The 21,139-nt window shown below is 47.9% G+C and overlaps 1 protein-coding gene across 1 annotated transcript in view; it reads right to left on the reverse strand.

Moving 5' to 3' along the window:
- LOC127585830 (uncharacterized) overlaps positions 1-20,888 on the reverse strand; it is a 56,337-nt gene extending 35,449 nt beyond the window's left edge. Inside the window, exons 1-7 of the mRNA XM_052043528.1 lie at positions 20,478-20,888; positions 20,303-20,398; positions 17,737-17,970; positions 16,617-16,639; positions 16,402-16,520; positions 6,598-7,122; positions 6,339-6,458 (exon numbers count right to left, since the gene is read on the reverse strand). Coding sequence (XP_051899488.1) covers positions 6,339-6,458; positions 6,598-7,122; positions 16,402-16,520; positions 16,617-16,639; positions 17,737-17,970; positions 20,303-20,398; positions 20,478-20,888 — 1,528 coding nt within the window. The remainder of the gene's footprint in view (positions 1-6,338; positions 6,459-6,597; positions 7,123-16,401; positions 16,521-16,616; positions 16,640-17,736; positions 17,971-20,302; positions 20,399-20,477) is intronic.
- Positions 20,889-21,139: the final 251 nt, after the last annotated feature.

The raw sequence follows: 21,139 nt of genomic DNA on the forward strand, positions 1-21,139 counted from the left end.
GGCTCCAATGTAAGGTCCGGTCTCCCTTGTTCTGGGCTGTGCCCACGTGGAAATGGTTTCCCCCTGCCTGCCCTGTAAACCCCTTCAGCCCCAGAGAGTCGGCTCACTGGGCTGGGTTTCCCGCTGGCCGCCCAGCCTCACACTGATCATCAGGCGGCTACCACAACAGCGGCTCGTCCACAAGGTGGAGGGGTGGTGGTGGTGTGGGGCCCAGTCTCCCTCTTAGATACGGTTCAGATCTGGACAGTACACAAAGAACATCCCAGACAGCAGGGGTGAGTTTCCCGAACAATCAGTTTATTCAGGCCCTGTTACAGTGCACACTGGGGAACACCGAGTGTGAGCTCAAAGATACTCCACTGATCAAAACAATATTCCGGCGCTTTACAGTATTCGTGTTACAACGGTCACATGCAGATTTTACAATTTCACAACAATTCACCAGGAACTTTCTTTCCTTTGTGGTATTTGACCGTTGTTTGTCTCTGCGGGAGCTGCCTCGATCTGCCTGACAGCCATTTCCCCCGGGCTCTCTGTAATTTGCTGTTTTAGTTTATGATCTTGTTTTTCTGTCGTGACTCTGCTCATCGAATGATAAACTCTCCTGCACTCAGTCTGCGCTCCAACCTCCACCTCTTGATCTTTGCTCCAACTGCTCCGCCTTGCGGTCCAAACACTTCCCCGATCTAACTGCTGCGCTGCTGCTTCTAACGTGACCTTTCAGAGACCTTCTCTCTTGGCCTCATTTCCCCATAATTTCCCAGTTTGTGCGACACCTAGTTTGACCACATTACGAACTTCCCTGATTTGCGTCTGATTCCCAAAGATTCCTTCTTCAGATATCACTGCCTGGCACTTGTGTGGTGGGAATGTTACTTGCCACCTCTCAGCCCAGGCCTGGATATTGTCCAGGTCTTGCTGCATTTGTGATGTGGGCTGCTTCATCATCTGAGTTGTGCCAGATGGTGCTGAATATTGTAGAACCATCAGTGATCATCCTTATTTCTGACCTCACGACTGAAGGATGGTCATTGATGAAGCAGCTGAAGATGTTTGGTGCGAGGACATTACCCTGAGGAGTTCCTGCAGAGATGTCCTGAGGCTGATATGATTGGCCTCCAGACACCGTCACCATCTCTTTTGTACCAGGGATGATCCCAACCAGTCCCATCGACTGCAGGTTAGCCATGGCTCCTTGATGCCATTCTTGATCAAATGCTGCCTTGATGTCAAGGGCAGTTACTCTCACTTCACTCTGGAGATCATTCTCTGTTGTCCATGTTTGGACCACGGCTATAATGGGGTCAGGAGCTGAGTGACTTTGGCAGAACACAATCTGAGCTTCTGTCAGCAGGTCTTCATTCGGCACTACAAGCAGAGATTCTTCCAGAAGATTTTTCTGAGACATTCCTCCGACACGCCTGCTTGTTGTGCTGGATAAAGCCATTGTCCATCTCCAACTCCTGGATCCATGTGGCTCATTCACAGAGACATCTGCTGCCAATAAGCCTTCCCCTGACGAGGAACTGATCCCCAGGACCAACGGGAAACTTACAAACGGCAATGCCTCCACTCCATCACCAAGGTCACCCCAACCTCACTCGCAGAATGTAGGGGACACTTGCAAATGTGTGCAATTGGGCAGCGGTCTCTAAGTCATCAGAGGCTGGTTCACTGAAACATCCAGGAGAATGGGCCTTACCATCCACAGTGAAGGTCCTCCATCGACCTGCCCCTCCTGTACAGCAAGCCCTCTGACAACGAAGCTGTTTGACAGATCCTGACTGATTTCTACAGCACATGCAGGACCACAAGGATATTGAGGCCGGTCTGAACTGGAAGGTGTTCGTGTTGAAGCTCCATCTTACTTGGTGTCCCAGAGTCATAGAGCCACACAGCATCGAAACAGGCCCTTCCGCCCAGCTCATCCATGCTGACTGTGTCGCCCAACGAGTTAGTCCCATCTGCCCACGGTTGGCCATTGTCCTCTGAACCTCTCCCCTCCATGGACTTATCAAGATGGCTTTTAAGCATTGTTAATGTGCCTGCCTCAAACACTATTTCTGGCAGCTCATTCCAAATACACACCACCCTTTGTGTGAAGCTGCCTCTGATGTCCCTTTTATATCTCCCGCCTCTGATCTTAAAATTATGCCCTCTTGTTTTTAGCACCCACCCTCCCTGGGAAAAAGACTATTTGTTTTTTCAACTTCCCAACTGCGATACTCAGTGCCCTGACTGATGAAGGCCAGCATGCCAAATGCTTTCTCCACCACCCTATCTACTTTTGACACAGCTTTCAGTGAGCTACGCACTTACACTCCCAGGTCCCTCGTTCCATAACACTCCCCAGGGTCCTGCTATTCACTGTATTGGTCCTACTCTGATTTGATCTCCCAAAATGCAATACCTCACATTTATCTGGATTGAAAGCCATTTGCCAATCCTCAGCCCACAAACCCATCTTATCAAGACCCCCTTTAAATTTTTCCTAACCCTCTACACTGTCTACAACACAGCCTATTTTGGTAAAGTCAGCAAACTCACAAAGCATGCCTTGTACATTCACATCCAAATCGTTTTTATAAATTACAAACAACAAATTTCCCAGCACCGACCCCTGTGGCACACCACGAGACACAGGCCTCCAGTCAGTGGAACACCTCTCTACCATCACCCACTGCCTCCTCCCACTGCGCCAATTATGAATACAATCCGCTATCTCCCCCTGGATCCCATGCTATCTGACCTTCCAGACTGGCCTGCCATGAGGGACCATGTCAAAGGCAATGCGAAAGTCCATAGAAACAACATCCAGTGCCCTGCCCCCAAATGCCCTATGCTTACCTCCTCAAAGAATTTCAAGAGACATGTCAGACATGACTTCCCACGCACAAAGCTGCGCTGACTGTCCCAAATCAGACTCGGTCTCTCCAAATGTTGGTAGATCCTGTCCTTCAGAAACCCCTCCGGCAATTTCCTCACCGATGTCAGACTCACCGGCCTGTAGTTTCCTGGCTTGTTTTTGCCACCCTTTATAAAAGGGGTAGTTGGAGAGTCCCGACTGTCCACCTTTCTCCATGTGGGTGTCTTCTTTCACTTTCCAACCTGACCAATTGCCCCCTCGCTCCTCGCTGCCAAGCCCCCGTCCAATCATCTGTTCGCCATCTCCCCCAATCACCTGGCCCCCGGCCTGAGACACTTTGTTAATCTTTCAGACTCTTCCTGGCAACCCCCGCACTCCCCGAATGATCTTCTGCGTCCCCTTCCCCAATCACCTGACCGTCCCAAAACAAAGCACCAAACCCCTCCCCCATTTGCTCCATCACCATCTCACCTTCCCAGACACCCCCATAATCTCCCTGACAATCTACCAAAGACCTGTCTGATCCGACCGCTTCCTGTGATCTGCGTGGCCCCCTCTCAACATCCCGATGATCTCTGACCATTCCTCCGATGCCCTCCATCCCTCCCTCGCCCTGATCAACTCTAAACCGAACTCCGATCCTCCACAATGGTGGGATATTACGGAAGGCAGGACCCCCGAATAAGGCCAGGGCTCCTGCAGAGGACAATATTTCACCCTCCCTCTTAAAACAAGATATATTTGCCCTGCTGGCCTCAGTGCTGATGTTCCTGTTTCAGGTGGTCTCAGTGTCACTGATTCCTTGTCACTCGATGTAACTTGCTGGGCCGAAGGGCATCTCAACACGGAAGCAGACCCTTCGGCCTATCGAGTCCTCACCAACCATTCACCACCCGCTTACACTAATCCCACACTGCGGCTACCACATTGGCCTCATCAGTCACCTCAGTGCTGGAGTGGAAGCGAGTCATCCTCAGCTCTGGGAGACCGCTCGAGAAGAAGAATGTGCATTTCTCTGTGGTGGGGAAATTGCTGCAGATGGATCATCACCCACAGCGCGCGCTGCCCCCGGGATAACTCACCTCTTTGCGGGCTTTGGGTTTGCGAGGAGGGTGTGGCAAAAGATGCAGGGGTCCTTGTCACGTTTCATCCCCAGCAGCTGCGGAACAGAGGATTCTCTGATCTACGCGCTGTTCCCGGAGACGCACACAGAGACAGAAATCATCTGCTGCTGGAAGGTCATCAAATCGGTGAACGACGCCCTTTGGTCTGCCCGAAACTTGTTGGATTCCCAGCACTGCGAGATGTCCGTAGGGGAATGCTGCTGACTGGCACATTCCATGCTGCAGGAGTACGTGCTGAGGGACACACTGAAGCTGGGTGCAGCCAACGCAAGTGCTCGGTGGGGAAGGACAATTGGACAGCCTTGTCCTGGGAAAACCACCTTTTTTTATTATTCCAAAATAAACTTTATTCATCATAAAAATCAAACTATATACAATAAAATAGTGTAAACCTTTACATTCGTGTACGGATCCATCATTAGTGTTAACTTGTATTATAAAAAAACTGCACCGTTGCCACTCGTGTGGCTCCCTGGAGGGCTACACCAATCCCATATTTACAAACTTAAGGGACAGAGTGCATGGAAGGGAGGCTGCTTTCCATGATGCACTGGGCTGCATCCACTACTCTCTGCAGTTTCTTGCGGTCACAGGCAGAGCAGTTGCCGTACTATATCTGATGCATCCAGATAGGAGGCTTTCTATTGTGTATCAATGAAAATTGCTGAGGGTTGATGGAGACACACCAAATTTCTTTAAAGTCCTGAGGAAGTAGATGTGCTGATGAGCTTTCTTGGTCATGGCATCTACGTGGTTGGACCAGGACAAGCTATTGGTGATGTTCACTCCAAGGAACTTGAAGCTCTCAACCATCTGGGTCTCAGCACCATTGAATTAGACAGGTGCACGTACACCGCCCCTTCTCATGAAGTAAATGACCAGCTCTTCACGAGCAACGATGAGCCAACTGCTGTATTTTTTCCAGAATGGTGGAACATCAGATTTATTTCAGTAAAAGTTGATGCTGGAAAACTAAATAAAACGCACAGAAAATGCATGAAATAAGCAGCCGGTCAGGCAGCGTTGGAATCAGTTCTGTCAGATGTCACCGACATGGAACACTGAATCCTTTTCTCTCTCCACAGATCCTGCCTGACCTGCTGCATGTTTCCAGCATTTCCTCATTGCACAACAGATTCATTTCCTTTGGAACAGATTACATAAAAAAATGGGTGCCAAACCGAATTATTGGTTCCATGTGGGAATCGGTTGTGATTCAGGCTCTGCCGGCCTCTCTGTAGGATACGTGGAATATTCCTTGTTTCAGTCGCAGCCAGACCCCTCCCTCACCTCTTTCTCAGGTACATCATGTCTGTATCGGTGGCTCTTCTTGCTCTCGTTCACAACTTCAACCTTCCAGAACACTCCCGTTCTGTCTACTGTGGTCGAGAAGGTGGAGAGCTTCAAGTTCCTGGGAGTGAACATCACCAATAGCCTGTACTGGTCAAATAACGTCGATGCCACTGCCATGAAAGCTCACCAGGGCCTGTACTTCTTCAGGAGGGTAACGAAATTCACATTGTCCTCTTTAATACTCACCAACTTTTATTGATGCACCACAGAAAGCATCCTATTTGGATGTACCACAGCTTGGTACAGCAACTGCTCTGCTCAGAACCGCAAGAAACTGCAGAGCGTTGTGGACACAGCCCAGCACATCATTGAAACCAGCCTCCCCTCCTTGGACTCTGTCTTTACCTCTCACTGCCTTGGCGAAGTAGCCAGCACAGTCAAAGACGCCACACACCTGGGTCATTCCCTCTTCTCCCCCTTCCATCAGGCAGAAGATACAGGGGCCTGAGGGAACATACCACCAGCTTCTATCCCACCGTGATAAGACTATTGAACAGTTCCCTTATACGATGAGATGGACTCTGACCTCATGAGCTACCTCGTGACCTTGCACCTTATTTTCTACTTGCACTGCACTTTCTCTGTCGCTGTGACACTTTACTCTGTACTCTTCTTGTTTTTACCTCAATGCACTCTGTATGAACTCAATGTAACTGCAGTGTGTAATGAATTGACCTGTATGATCGGTACAAGTGACAATAATAAACCAATACCAATACACGGGGAAGCTGAGCCTCCGGCTGTTGTCACTGATTCCCCATCCCGCTCTCATTTCTGCCTTTGGTCTCCTGCATTTTTTCAACGAGTCTCCACAAAGCTCAGGAACAGCGCCTCATCTTCTGACTGGACATGTTACAGCCCTCGGGGGTCGACACTGAATTAAGATAGATGATTGTATCTCACATTCGCAGCTTTCAGCTTTCTTTCTCTCACTTCTGGTCATTTCCAATTTCACCCCTCCCTTCTTGTTAAACCTTCCCCCGTCACAACTTTACCTCCCTTCCATTCAGCACCACCTCTGGCGCCACTTTCACTGATCCCCTGGACTTCTGGACCCGGGGGAACCGCCGCCCTGTGCTCAATCTTTGTATTTCCACAGAAGTATTTTTGTTCCGCTGACGGATGCAGTTAACGCGTTAAAATTAATGGGTCAACATTTCTAATGTCAATTCCTATTTAGTTTACTCTCCCCACATTTATATTTACACTGACTTCTTCCTGACGCCGGTCCCGGGACCCGACCCGGTTACAGACCTGGAGCGGAACCGGAGCAGATCCTCAGCCACCGGTTTACATCCTCAGTCCAGAAGAAAGGATAAAGTTTCTCCATGAATTTATTCCCAGTGAAGGTGTGGAGATGGGACTTGGTGTCCGCGCTGTAAAATGAAATTGTCCCGGACTCGTAACTGAGATAAACTCCCACCCTCTTGGGTATGGGACGAGCAGGGAGACGGGATTCAGGGGAGGTGTTCACATAAAACTGGTCACCATCCCGCCAGATGGTCCAGAATCCTTTTTCCGGCATCAGCTCGACCCCTCCCTTCCTTTCCACTGACTCTGTGACGACTCCCAGACACCAGATTCGATTCATTGCCACCTGCACCTCCCAGTAATATCTTCCCAATGTGAATCCCTCCGATCCCAGCACACAGGGCCGGACTGTGAACCTCTTCCCGGTGTCGGGGAGATCCCTCTGTGTCTCCGTCCATCTCACACTCTTCCGATCCTCGGACACCTCGAGCCGCGGACCCGCTGTTTCCACATCCAGGGTCACAGAGACTGGGGGGAGAAGCAGAGAATTAGAGAATCCTCGGGGGTCGGGGGGAGACATGGGCAGAGCGGCGCCGGCACCGGTTGGACAAGCAATACTCCTTTCGACATTTAAATTCAGCTGCTGATCTTTCCACAGATTGTGCCTCCCCTTTCATGATTTCATGTTTTTGTTTCGAATATTGACAATGGTTCCTTTCTAGTTCTCCAGAGCAGGAGAGGAGAGGCAGCGGCTGTGGTGGAGGACGGAGGCAGGGAGAGAGTAAAGAGGGAAAGGGGGGAAGGTTATGGAGAGGGAGAAGTGCTGGGAACAGCATAGGAAGGAGAGGCCGAGTGGTCGATACGAGAGAGAGCGCGAGAAGGCACTGAGGGAGATTGGGTAGAGGTGAGTGATTTTGGAGGCAGATTCGAAGGTGGGGGAGGACTGAGGATGGCAGGATGCTTGGGGAGTCTGTGAGGGAAGCAGCGAGACGGAGGAAGCGAGGAAGGTCGTATTTACCTCCATTCAATGCTGGATGTGAGTGACAGAGAGCGAGAGAGAGAGCGAGAGAGAGAGAGAGAAAGAGAGAGAGAGAGAGAGAAAGAGAGAGAGAGAGAGAGAGAGAGCGAGAGAGAGAGAGAGAGAAATAGTGTCCGTGTGAGCGCCCGTAATTACAATAATGTGCGACTGGACGCAGAGAGGTTTTACTGTCCATTGAGATTTTGATAAGCGCTCGGACTTATCTTTGCATCTTATCTGGACTGGGCACCTAGTTATGAATAGGATCAGACACAACTGTCTTTCACAGCGACAGTTCTTAAACTGAAATTGACACAGAGGGATCCAGCAGAGAGGCTGTCTGGGAGAATTCGGAAAAAAATCACTGAGATTTGAGGGAGACATTCTGTGGATCCTGAAGAAGTTCCTGGTGAATTTTGTGGAGCTACTCTCAGCCCAGCAGGTAACAGTGGGGCTTCCACAATGGGAGACAAATCATAGGATTACCATCAGATCACTGACACAGGTGGATTTATATGTTAAATAAATCTACATGATATTTACCAGGATGAATGTCATCAAACATTTCCCTTCACACTGGAAAGAAGAGGGGAGAAGCCGGAATAAAGGGGTGGGGGAGGGGGAGGAGCTGGCAGGTGATCGGTGAGTCCAGGTGAGGGGGGAAGGGAGATGGGTGGGGGAGAGAGAAGTGGGAATCAAGGGAGTCGCAGAGAGAGCAATCCTTGAGGAAAGTGGAGAGGGGAGGGGAGGGAAGTTGTGCCTGGTGGTGGGATCCTGTTGGAGATGGCGGAAGTTGTGGAGAATGATGTGTTGGAAGCAGAGGCTCTTGGGGTGCTCGCTGAGGACAAGGGGAACGTGTCCCTCTTATGTCGGGGGGGGGTGGTTGTGGTGAGGGCAAATGTGCGGCAAATGGAGGAGAGGTGGGTGAGGGCTGCGTTGATGGTGGTGAAGGGGAAACCCCGTTTTCTGAAAACAGAGGAGATCTCGGATGTCCTGGAGTGGAAAACCTCATCATGAGAACAGATGAGGCGGAGACGGAGGAACTGAGAGAAGGGAATGACATCCTTACAAGTGACAGGGTGGGAAGAGGTGTCGCCAGGGTAACCGTGGGAGTCAGTGGGTGTGTAAAAGATGTCAGTGGAAAGGGAGCTTCCCGGGATTGCCGGGAGGGGTTGGGACAGTGACTTGTGGACGGGGAGAGCGAGTGGGGAGAGTGAGGAGGGTGGAGAGACTGTGGGTGGGGATGGATAAGTGGGGCGTGGTGACGAGAGCTATTGCTGGGAGGTGGTGGAGACGGAGGCAGATGGGAGGGGAGGGGATTGGGCTGATTGGATACTGGAGATATTTAAAGAGCAGATCATGAAATCAGAGAGCCATGCAACACCGAAAGAGGCTCTTTGGCCCAACTCATCTGTACAGACCAAGTTGCTGAACTGCCTGGGTTTGACCCTTCAACAATTTAAACCTTTCCTATACATGTACCTGTCCAAAAGTCTTTCCAAACTTTGTACCTGTACCCACCTCTACAGCTTCTTCTGGTAGCCTCCTGCCCTCCAGTGAAACAAATCCCAGCCTATCCAGTCTCACCTTATAACCCAAGCCCTCCAGTCCCGGTAACATCCTTGGAAATCTGTTTTGCACCCTCTCCAGTTCAATGACATCCTTCCTGCAGCAAGGTAACCAGAACTGTTCACAGGACTCCGAATGTGGCCTGACCAACGTCTTGTGCTGCTGTAACAGGACGTCCCAGCTCCTGTACTCAATATTCTGACCAATCAAGGCAAGTGTGCTGAACGCCTTCTACACCACCCTGTCTAACTCTGTTGCCACTTACAAGGAACTATGTACTTGTGCCCCTCAGTCTCTTTGTTCTACAACACTCTCCAGGACCCTAGCAATTGCTGTGTAAGTCCTAACCTGCTTTGTCTTCCCAAAATGCAACACCTCACATTTCTCTGAATTAAACTCCATCTGCCATTCCTCGGCCCACTGGCCCAATTGATAAAAGTCCCTTTGTAATCTTCGATAACCCTCTTCACTGTCCACCATACCACCAATTTTAGTCTTATCCACAAACTTACGAACCATGCTGAATGATGAACAACAGCGGACCCAGCACCGATCCCTGCAGCACACTGCTGGTCACAAGCCACAGGCCTCCAGTCAGAAAAACAACCCTCCTCCACAACACACTATCTCCGACCGCCAAGCCAATTTTGTATCCAATTGGCCAGCTCGCCCTGGATCCCATCTGATCTAACTTTCTGCACTAGCCAACCATGTGCTATCTTGTCAAACGTCCATGTAGACAACTTCTACTGGACCTTCTTCATCCATCCTCTTGGTTACATCTTCAAAAACTCAACCAAATTCACGAAGCAGGATTCCCCTTACAGAGAGTCATGCTGACTATCCCTATTCAGTCCTTGCCTTTCCCAGGGCATGTGGATCCCATCTCTCAGAATCCCCTCCATTACCATCCCCACCACAGACGTTAGGCTGACTGCTCTGTACTCCCCAGGCTTTCCCTTGCAGCCCTTCTTCAATAAAGGCACAACATGAGTCACCCTCCAGTCTTCTGGAACCTCACCCGTAGGTATCGATGCTACAAATATCTCCACAAGGGACCCTGCAATTTCTTCCTAAGCTTCCCACAATGTCCTAGGATACACTTGATCAGGCCCCAGGGCTTTATCTACCTTTCTGTATTTGAAGACCTCCAGCACCTCCTCTTCTGTAATGTGGCAGAAAATGAGGTGGATAATCTTTTGTAACATTGGAGAATTGGGGGATCTGTGGAACTGGCACAGAAGAGGCCTGGGGCAGAGAAATGGTGACAGGCAAGGTTTGGAAGGATTTGGGCCCAATGCAGACACATGGGACCAGCTCAGGTGGGCACCTTGGTCAGCATGGATGAATTGGGCCGAAGGGCCTGTTTCCATGCTGCATTGCTCTGTGACTCTATGACATTCCAGCCTTCATAGGTCAGGTTCAGAATGTAGGAGTTGGGACGTCATGTTGCAGCTTTACAAAGCAGCCCTCCGCTGCAGAGAATGCCAAAGATACACCATCCTCTGAGGGTAAACCCCATTCTGAGATAGTGAACCCTGACTCTCAACTCCTCAGACAGGGGAGACATCCTCCCTGCATCCTGCCTGTTGAGCCCTGAAGAATTTTGTGTTTCCCTGAGATCTCCTCTTTGAAACATAGAACATAGAACAGTCCACCACAGGAACAGGCCCCTCATTCAATATGACCATGACTGATCTATGCTGGCATCAAGTCCTCTTCCCCATCCAGTTCCCCATTCCCCTCAATTCCTCAATCTTACAAATATTTCTCTATCTCCGCCTTAAATACATCCAATAATCAGGCCTCTACCACCATCGAGGCAGAGAATTCCAGAGATCCAGCACCGTCTGAGAGAAGAAATCTCTACGCACCTCAGATTTAAATGAATGGCCCCTTAACTTGTAACTATGTTCCCTTCTCTGTGACTCTCTCACTCGTGAAATCATCCCAACAACTACCCGGCCAAGCTTCTTTGGATCTTTATGTTTGAATAAGGTCACCACTCATTCTTCTGAACTCCATGGAACACAGACCCAATCCATCCAGCCTCTCCCGACAGGAAAACCCTCTCATCCCAGGAATGAGCCTGGTGAATCTACTTCCGACTGTCTCCAACGTTGCTATGTCATTTTTAGTTCAGGGGATCGAACTGTACAGAGCAAACATGTCTCCATACTCCTAGATATGGGACTCAACACATCCGTTTGCAACTGGATCCTTGACTTTCTCATCAACAGACCACAATCAGTGAGGATAAGCAGCAACATCCCCTCCACAATTATCCTGAAGACAGGTGCCCCACAAGGCTGTGTTCTCAGCCCCTACTGTTCTCCCTGTACACTCATGACTGCGTGGCCAGATTCTGCTCTAACTCCATCTGCAAGTCAGCAGTTGACTCCACCGTTGTGGGCCGAATCTCAAGGAACTGTCTGTCGGAGTACAGGAAGGATATACAGCGAGTCGTGGCATGGTGTCATGACAACAACCTTCAGCTCAAATATCAGCGAAACAAAAGAGTTGGTCATTGATTTCAGGAAGCGGGATGTTGCACATGCTCCGGTTTATATCAATGGAGCTGAGGTCAAGAGGATTGAGAGCTTCAAGTTCCATTGAGTGAACATCATCAATAAACTGTCCTGTTCCAATCACATGGATGCCATGACTAAGAAAGCTCACCAGCGCCTGTACTTCCTCAGGAGGCTAAAGATATTTGAAATGTCCCATTTGGCACTCATTAATTTTTATCGATGCACCATAAAAAGCAAGCTATCTGGATACATCAAGGCTTGGTATGGCAACAGCTCTGCCTGAGACCGCAAGGAACTGAAGAGAGTTGTGGGCACACCTCAGCACATCACAGAAACCAGCCTCCACTCCATGGACTCGTCTGTACTTCTCTCTGCCTCTTTAAAGCACCCAGTATAATCAAAGACCCCACCCACCCCAGACACTCATCCCACTGACTAATGAACAGCCTCCTTGTACGATAAGATCAACTCTTGACTTCGCAATCTACCTCGTTATGGCCTTGCACTGAAAAGTCTGCTTGTACAGCACTTTCTCTGTAACTGTAACACTTTATCCTGAATTCTGTTATTGTTACCCCTTGTACTACCTCAATGCACTGTCGTAATGAAATGACCTGCATGGATGCCATGGAAAAACAAAGTTTTTCACTGTACATCATTACACGTGACAAAAATAAAGCAATTTCCTCTGGGTGTGATCTCACCAAGACCCTGAAAAATTGCAGCAAGTCATCATTACTCCCAAGCTTTCATAATAAAGGCCGTATGCAGAATGGACTGGACAGAGGAGGTACAACCAGAAGGGAGGGTTGACATCTATTACTTTTTACTACATATTTGAATTATCAGGAAATGTTGCTCCAACAGCAGTATACCTGAACGTAACCCTCCTGTCACAGACGGGAACTCATGCACTTTGTGATTGTGTACACTTGTGTAGATGTATGAGAACAGTTGAGAGGGAAATCAGGTGGGCCAAAGGAAAATGTGACAGCTCTGGCAGTTAAGATAAAGGACAATCCTATGAGATTCTCCAAGTACATTAAGAGCAGAAGAGTAACAAGTAAGAGAATAAGCAAAGGAATTAAGGGAAATGAACAGTGATGTCTTGGAACATAACCACAGTACAAACAAGGAGGTGCTGGTGGTCTCAGATCTTATTATGGTAGATAAATCACTGGGGATTACCCATGGACATTAGGACAAGGGAATAAAATACAAGGACCATGGCAGAGATATTTGCCTCACATTTAGGCACAGGTGAGGTGTTGGAAGACTGGAGAGTGGCTCATGTTGTGCCGTTATTTTAGAAGGGCTGCAAGGACAAGCCAGGGAACGACAGGCCTCTGAGCCTAACATCAGTGATGGGAAAGTTACTGGAGGGATTCTGAGGGACAGGATCTACCAGCATTTGGAAAGGAAAGGACTGATGAGGGACAGTCATCATGGCTCTGAGTGTGGGAAATAGTATCTCACAAATGTGATTGAGCTTTTTGAAGAAGTGACAGAGAGGATTGACGAGGACAGGGTGGTAGACATTGTCCACATGAACTTTAGCAAGGCCTTTGACAAGGTCTCACAAGGAAGGCCAGTCCAGAAGGTGAGATCACACGGGATCCAGGGTGAGCAAGCAAATTGGAAACAATTTTGACTTGGTGGGAGGAGCCAGAGGGTGGTGGTGGAGGGTTGTTTTTCAGACTGGAGCCCTGTGACCAGTGGTGTACCACAGGGATTTGTTCTGGGTCCACTGTTATTGGTCATCTGCATTCATGATTTGGAAAGTGAATGTAGAAGGCATGGTTAAATGTTTGCAAACGACGGCAAAATTAGTGCTAAAGTGGACAGTGGAAAAGGTTAATTGGATTACAGAAAGATTCAGATTAAATGAACTGGAATTGGAATTGGTTTATTATTGTCACTTGTACCAATGTACAGTGAAACACTTGCCTTGCATACCGTTCATACAGATCCATTCATTACAATAGTGCATTGAGGAAGGACAAGGTCAACAATACAGAATGCAGAATAAAGTGACACAGCTGCAGAGAAAGTGCAGTGCAGGCAGACAATGAGGAGCAAGATCAGAACAAGGTAGACTGAGAGGTCCATTTTATCGTGCAGGAGAACTATTCAAAGTCTTTTAGGATAGAAACTGTTCTTGTGCTTGTTAGTCCATGCTTCCAGGCTTTTGCATCTTCTGCCCGATGGGAGCGGGGAGAAGAGAATATGTCTGGGGAGAGTTGGGTCTTTGATTATGTTGACTGGTTTACTGTGGCAGTGAGAAGTAGAGACAGAGTCCATGGAGGGGAGGCTGTTTTTTGTGATGTGCTGAGCTGTGTCCACAACTCTCTGCAGTTTCTTGTAGTCTTGGGCAGAGCAGTTTCCATACTAAGCAGAGATTTATCCAGATAGGATGCTTCTTATGGGGCATCGATAAAAATTGGTGAGAGTTGATGGAGACACACCAAATTTCTTTCACATCCTGAGGAAGTAGAGGCGCTTGTGAGTTTTCTTGGCTGTCGGGTCTACGTGGTTGGGCCAGGACGGGCTATTAGAGATGTTTACTCTGAAGAACATGGGAGTTCTCTACTCTCTCGACCTCCTACCACTGATGTAGACAGGAGAAACTGGGAAACTGGAAAGTTGGCCAACAAATGGTAGAAACAATTTAACTTGGACAAGTGCGAGGTGTTGCGTGTTGGCTTGTTAAACCAGGGCAGGACTTATACTGCAAATGGCAGAGATTGTTGTAAAACGGAGAGGACTAAAGGCACAGCAACATACTTCCATGAAAGTGGCAGGACAGGTAGACAGGGTGGTGAAGAATGCATTTGGCATGCTTGCCTTCATCGGTCAGGGCACTGAGCACCGGAGTTGAGATGTCACGTTACAACTGTACAAGTTGTTGAGAGACCACACTTGGAGTATTGTGTGCATTTCTGGTTGCCCAGCTATAGGAAGGATGTCATTCCGCTGGACAAGAAGCTTCAGGAGCACATTACCTGGACTGGATGACTTGAGTTATAAGCAGAGACTGGATATGATGGGGTTATTTCCCTGGAGCATTGGAGGTTGAGGGGTTACCCCTTATTGAGGTTTATAAAATCATGAGGGGCTCACATAAGGTGAATGTTCATCATCTTTTTCCCAGGATTGGGCAGTCTAACATTAGAGGGAAAAGAATTATGCTGAGAGGGGAAAGATTTGAAAGGGATCTGTCGGGCATCTTCTCACAGAGAGGGAGGTGGGGAGATGGATTTTGCTGCCAGAGGAAGCTGTAGAAGAAGGTCTAATTACAATGTTTAAAAAACATTTCGACAGGTACATGGACAGGAAACGTTCAGAGGGATATGGGACTTCATAGACAAATGGGACGGCCGGAAGGGACGAGGTGGGCCGAAGGGCCTGTTTCCATGCTGTGTAGCTCTATGACGCAAATGAGCTGTCGACATACTTGGGATGTTGGGGAGTTGCTGCTGTTGGGATAGCAGCTTCTGACTTGTTGTCCTGTTTCTCGACTCGATAAAAGAGCCGCCCGAGGGGAGGAAGCGAGGATGTGACAACTGCAGAAACACTGGGGATTCAGTGGAGGGAAGTCCCAGCTTCGGAAATGGTCAAACACTCCACCCACCCCCCTCAGCACGGTCGGGTTTGTGGGGAGAGGAGAAATCAAGTGAACTAAAGCTGTAACTGGAGCCTCAGTGTACAACCACAGACTGTTCACAGTTTAATGGCCACAAATGGGTGTTGAAGTCCCTGGGGTTAAACATCTACCAAATCCCTTCCCAGATCATCCTCCTGAGGAATCTCACCCTGGAGCCTGTCCGTGAACTGATGATCTGACGAGTCAGGTCAGAGGGCAGTTCAGTAGTTCAGTTCCACATAACAGACAGACTCAATGGAAATCAATGGAAATATGTGTCTGCGTCTCTCTGACTCCGCGTGTGTGTGTGTGTGTGTGTGTGTGTGTGTTGATTCGAGTAAACATCAGTGGGCATGTGTATCCTGGGAAGTTGAGTGTGCACATTGAAGTATTTGTGTGTTACTGTGTGTCTCCAGATGTATGATGTGGGTTGACAATGTGTGATGTGTGAGAGTTGCTCAAATAAATAAATTCACTGGGTCTGAAGAGAATGGATTCCAGGTTACTGAGGGAAAGAACAACGTTCATTGCGGAGGCTCTGGCGACATCTGCCAATCCTCCTTATTGTGTATGTGTCTGAGGGGAGCTCTGCCAGGCAGGTTAGGCTTTGTGTGCTTCTCCGGAGATGAAATCTTGGGCCGAGGTCAATGCTGGTTGCTCTGTCCAGTCTCATTATTGCAACCCTTCAATGTGGTGGTTTGATAACAACTGTGAGGCTCGCGAGTCCAGCAGGGGCAGGCCTGAGTCACACAGAGTCTGCAGTCACCAACGTGTCAGACGATGAATGGCACAGATTTCCTTCTCTGAAGGACTCGGGTGTATTTTTCTTACAATCCCGGTCACCACATTGACACTCTATAATTTCATTAAGTGAATGTTAATTCCCCTGCTACTGTGGGAGGATTGAAACTCATGTGTTAGGTGGGGTTGGTGCTGGAATAAAACTTGGGTTCACATTCAGCCCATTATTACAGACAATCTTTGCATCTAAGTATTACTTCAACATGTCTCATAAACAAGAACAAAGGCATCTGTATTAGTTTTACCTCGCTTAATGGTATCAAACGTTTTTCTCAACACCGTGTTCAGCAAATAGGGGTGATCGAATTTTTCAACTGGTAGGGCACGATCTGTCACTGAAAATATCTGGACATCATCACTAATCCTGCAAATATTAAACAGCCGGTTATAAACTAAGCATCGGAGATACTTGAACTATTTTACAAATCCACACAGGGTTTCAGTAAAGACCATGTCCTACCTCCACTTCTGACGAGCTTCCTCCTGTAATAAATAAAACACAAAGCTGAATTGACTGAGACTGACCGTCCACATCCTGACACCAGGAATTTGAACCAAGTTATTACAACGTGCTGAAAATTCCCACTTCCCAACTCTCCCTCCCGCTGACACATAGACAGAATGAGGATATTGCAGAAGGGACACAGAACCACAGGGAGATGTAGAAGGAATATTTATGAAAATTATACCTGAACTGAGAGGATGGAACTTACAGTAAAGACTGGACAGGTTGGGCATTTTTAGCTGGATATCATGTCAGACATGATAAGAGTGAGGAATTTAAGATAAGTGATGGATTTAATTGGATGGGAATGGAGAAAGTATCTGTGCTTTTGTGGAGACCAAATATCAAAGATAAAATGGCAGGTGGTCTTCAATAAATCCCATCAGAAATGCAGTGAAGGGAAGGTGGAACTCGCTGCCACAGGTGTGGTTGAAGCAGACAGCAGAGACTGAATGTAATGGGGAAGTTGGATAAACACATGAGGGACCATGGAGTTGGGGCACTGTTCATGGGTGTGGTGAGCAGGTGGGAGGAGGCTGGTGAAGCAGGTAAATTCATCGGAGAGGATGGACTGAATGGCCTGTCTATGACGTAAAATGGATCATAATCCCATGCGGAACTTATCTGAAAAGAAATCAGACAGTGGAAATTTCCCTAAAACAACTAACCAGGTGGAAACTGGATACAGATGATAAATCTGATGTGTGTGTCACATTCTGGAATTCAACCTCAGTTCCCATTGATCCACAGAGAGACCCTCACGCCCAACACACCAGACACAGTCACAGCATATGACTGTAACTGGATTCTAATGTGAGTTTCAGCGGATATTATACGTGGGAATCACAGAGACAATCACCAGCTCAGTGTCAAGATCACAGAAACACATTCCTGAGAAGTTTGCAGACTGTCCTGTTCAGGTTTGGGGACAACAACAGCCCTGAACAGTCAGAACATCTGTCTGATCTAACTCAGTTGACAATGATTGGTGAACACCGAAGTCATTTGAAATATATCATGCCCCATTTTGTAACTGTGTACTTTAATTGAACCAAATTGTAATGTCATTTGTCACCTTGAGAAATATCATGCTGTCTTCTTGATTCATCCATTCCTGAAACTTTGAGAGTTCCTTCTGAACAGAAGTTAAATTCTCTTGAATCTCTCGAAGATTTTTCTCCATTGGATTTAGAATCCTCTCCTCTTCTTCCCTGAGATCTCTGAGTAAGCCCTGCTCCTTCTCAGTGAGAATCTGGTGCAGTTCAGCAAATTGGGATGTGATGTGGGACTGAAGTCTGTGTGACTGTTCCTGTCAGATAAAAGGTGAAGATCAATTTATTATATTGATGCATTGAATTTCCTTATGACTTGGAAGATGACCATTCAGCCCATCAAAATCTCTGCTGCTTCTCAGAGCAATCCCCTTGATCCCATTCCCTAATATTTCCCTGAAACTGGCCCATTAACTTCCACCTGATTCACAGAAGCCCATAAGACATAGGAGCAGAATTAGGCCATTTGGTCCATCGAGTCTGCTCCGCCATTCGATCATGGCTGATTTATTTTTCCCTCTGAACCCCATTCTCCTGCCTTCTCCCCGTAACCTTTGACCCCTTTACTAATCAAGAACTTATCAAACCCCACTTTAAATATACCCAATGACTTGGCCTCCACATCCGTCTGTGGCAATGAATTCCACAGATTCACCACCCTCTGGCTAAAGAAATTCCTCCTCACCTCTGTTCAAAAGGGATGTCCTTCTATTCTGAGACTGTGCCCTCTGGTCCTGGACTCTCCGACTACTGGAAACAACCTTTCCATGTCTTTCAATCTCTATCCAGGCCATTCAATATTCAGTGGGTTTCAATGAGATGCCCCCCATCCTTCTAAGCTCCAGTGAGTACAGGCCCAGAGCCATCAAACACTCCTCATACAATAAGCCTTTCATCCCCAGGATTATTCTTGCCAACCTCTTCTGGACCGTCTCCAATGCCAACAAATCCTTTTGTAGATATGGAGCCCTAAACTGCTCACAATACTCCAAATGTGGTCTGACTAACCCTTTATAAAGCCTCAGCATTACATCTTTGCTTTCATATTCCAGTGCTCTTGAAATGAATGCTGACGTTGCGTTTTCCTTCCTGACTACAGTCTCAACCTGCAAATTAAGCTTCAGGGAATCCTGCACAAGGACTCCCAAGTCCCTTTGCACCTACGATTTCAGAATTATCTCTCTGTTTAGAAAATAGTCTTCGCCTTTATTCCTTCTACCAAAATGCATGACCGTACACTTCCCTGTGCTGTATTCCATCTGCCACTTCTTTGCCCATTCTCCCAAGATGTACATCTTCTGCAGACTCCCTGCTTCCTCAACACAACCTGCCCCTCCACCCAGCTTTGTATCATGCACAAATCTGGCCACAAAGCCATCATTTCCATCATCCAAATCATTAACATAAAACGTAAGAAGTAGTGGACCCTACATAAAGGTTAGAGGTGTTGTGGATAGTGTGGAGGGCTGTCAGAGGTTACAGCAGGACGTAGATAGGATGCAAAACTGGGCTGAGAAGTGGCAGATGGAATTCAAACCAGATAAGTGTGAAGTGGTTCATTTTGGTAGGTCCAATATGATGGCAGAATATAATATTAATGGTAAGACGCTTGGTAGTGTGGAGGATCAGAGGGATCTTGGGAGTCCATAGGACGTTCAAAGCAGCCGCACAGGTTGACTCTGTGGTTAAGAAGGCATACGGTGTATTGTCCTTCATCAATCGTGGTACTGAATTTAGGAGCCGAGAGGTAATGTTGCAGCTATATAGGACCCTGGTCAGACCCCAGTTGGAGTACTGTGCTCAGTTCTGGTCGCCTCACGACAGGAAGGGTGCAGAAGAGACTTACAAGGATGTTGCCTGGATTCGGGAGCATGCCTTATGAAAGCATGTTGAGTGAACTCGGCCTTTTCTCCTTAGAGCGACGGAGGATGAGAGGTGATCTGATAGAGGTGTATAAGATGATGAGAGTTGTTGATCGTGTGGATAGTCAGAGGCTTTTTCCCAGGGCTGCAATAGTTGCCACAAGAGGACACAGGTTTAAGGTGCTGGGGAGTAAGTACAGAAGAGATGTCAGGGGTGAGTTTTTAACTCAGAGAGTGTTGAGTGCATGGAATGGGCTGCTGACAACGATGGTGGAGGCAGATGCAATAGGATGTTTTAAGAGACTTTTGGATAGATACATGGAGCTTAGAAAAATAGAGGGCTATAGGTAAGCCAAGTAATTTCCAAGGTAAAGACATGTTCGTCACAATTTTGTGGGCTGAACGGCCTGTACTGTGCTGTAGGTTTTCCATGTTTCTAACATCGCCCCTGCGAAACAGCACGAGTCACAGGCAGCCAATCAGCCAATCACATACCTCCCACCTTCCCCGGGTTAGTTACAGTAGCCAATTAACCGTCCAACCAGTATTTCTTTGGGATGTGGGCGACAACCATCGTGGTCACAAGGAGAACATGCAAACTCCACGCAGACAGCACCAGAGGTCAGGGTCAAACCCAGGTCACTGAAGCTGCACTACTCTGCGACTGTGGATCAAAGGAAACAAAACTACACAACAAGATCAGAAATTCTGCACAGGGAGGCCTCACCCGAATTCCGGAGATCTTCTGTTTCTGTTGTTGCTCCATTTCCTGCAAGTCTGATTTCTTTTTTGTGAGAGATTCTACGGAACATTTAACCCGATCCTGGGAATCAGAGAGTGAAGGAATTAGACAAAAAATGCAACAAAGTGAACAGATGATTAAAAACCGGGTTATTTTTCACCTTGTAGATTTCAACAGCTTCTTTAATCGGCAGGAAGCGGTGCTCTCTGTGTTCCCGCGAACCGGCACAAATCACACAGATCGGTGTCTTGTCCGTTTCACAAAACAGCTTCAGTTCTTCCTGATGTTCCTCGCAGTGAAGTTTACTTTCCTTCTCTTTCGGATTCACGTTTAAATTTCGAAGTTTCTCAGACAGTCTTGCTAAGGTCCGATTTACCCTGAGGGTGCGGTGCGCAAACTCCTCTCTACATTGCGGACAGGAGTTTCTCCCCTCCCTTTCCCAACACTGTGTGATACAGGAGCGGCAGAAGTTGTGTCCACACTCCAGTGTAACCGGATCGGTGAAGAAATCCAGGCAGATGGGACAAATGGCCTCCTCGGTTAAACTCTCGACCAGGCCTTTCGAAGCCATGTTAACTCCCCGCACTTCCTGATTCACATTCCTTTCACTTTCAGGGAGCTGCTGAACCCCTGCAGTACCGCGATTGTCCACCACACACGCTGCAGTCTCAGGGAATCAATGTTATTTTACTGCACATATCCAGAGAGAAGGTAACGTGGCCATTTCCACGTCAGGGAGGGATAAGAAGGACATTTAACAGGTCTGAACATCAACGAAGCCGGAGAGAAGAGCCTGGTTCAGTCTAAGACAGGACTGAAAGA

Source organism: Pristis pectinata, chromosome 34, assembly GCF_009764475.1.
Source record: "Pristis pectinata isolate sPriPec2 chromosome 34, sPriPec2.1.pri, whole genome shotgun sequence".
Taxonomy (NCBI): Eukaryota; Metazoa; Chordata; class Chondrichthyes; order Rhinopristiformes; family Pristidae; genus Pristis; species Pristis pectinata.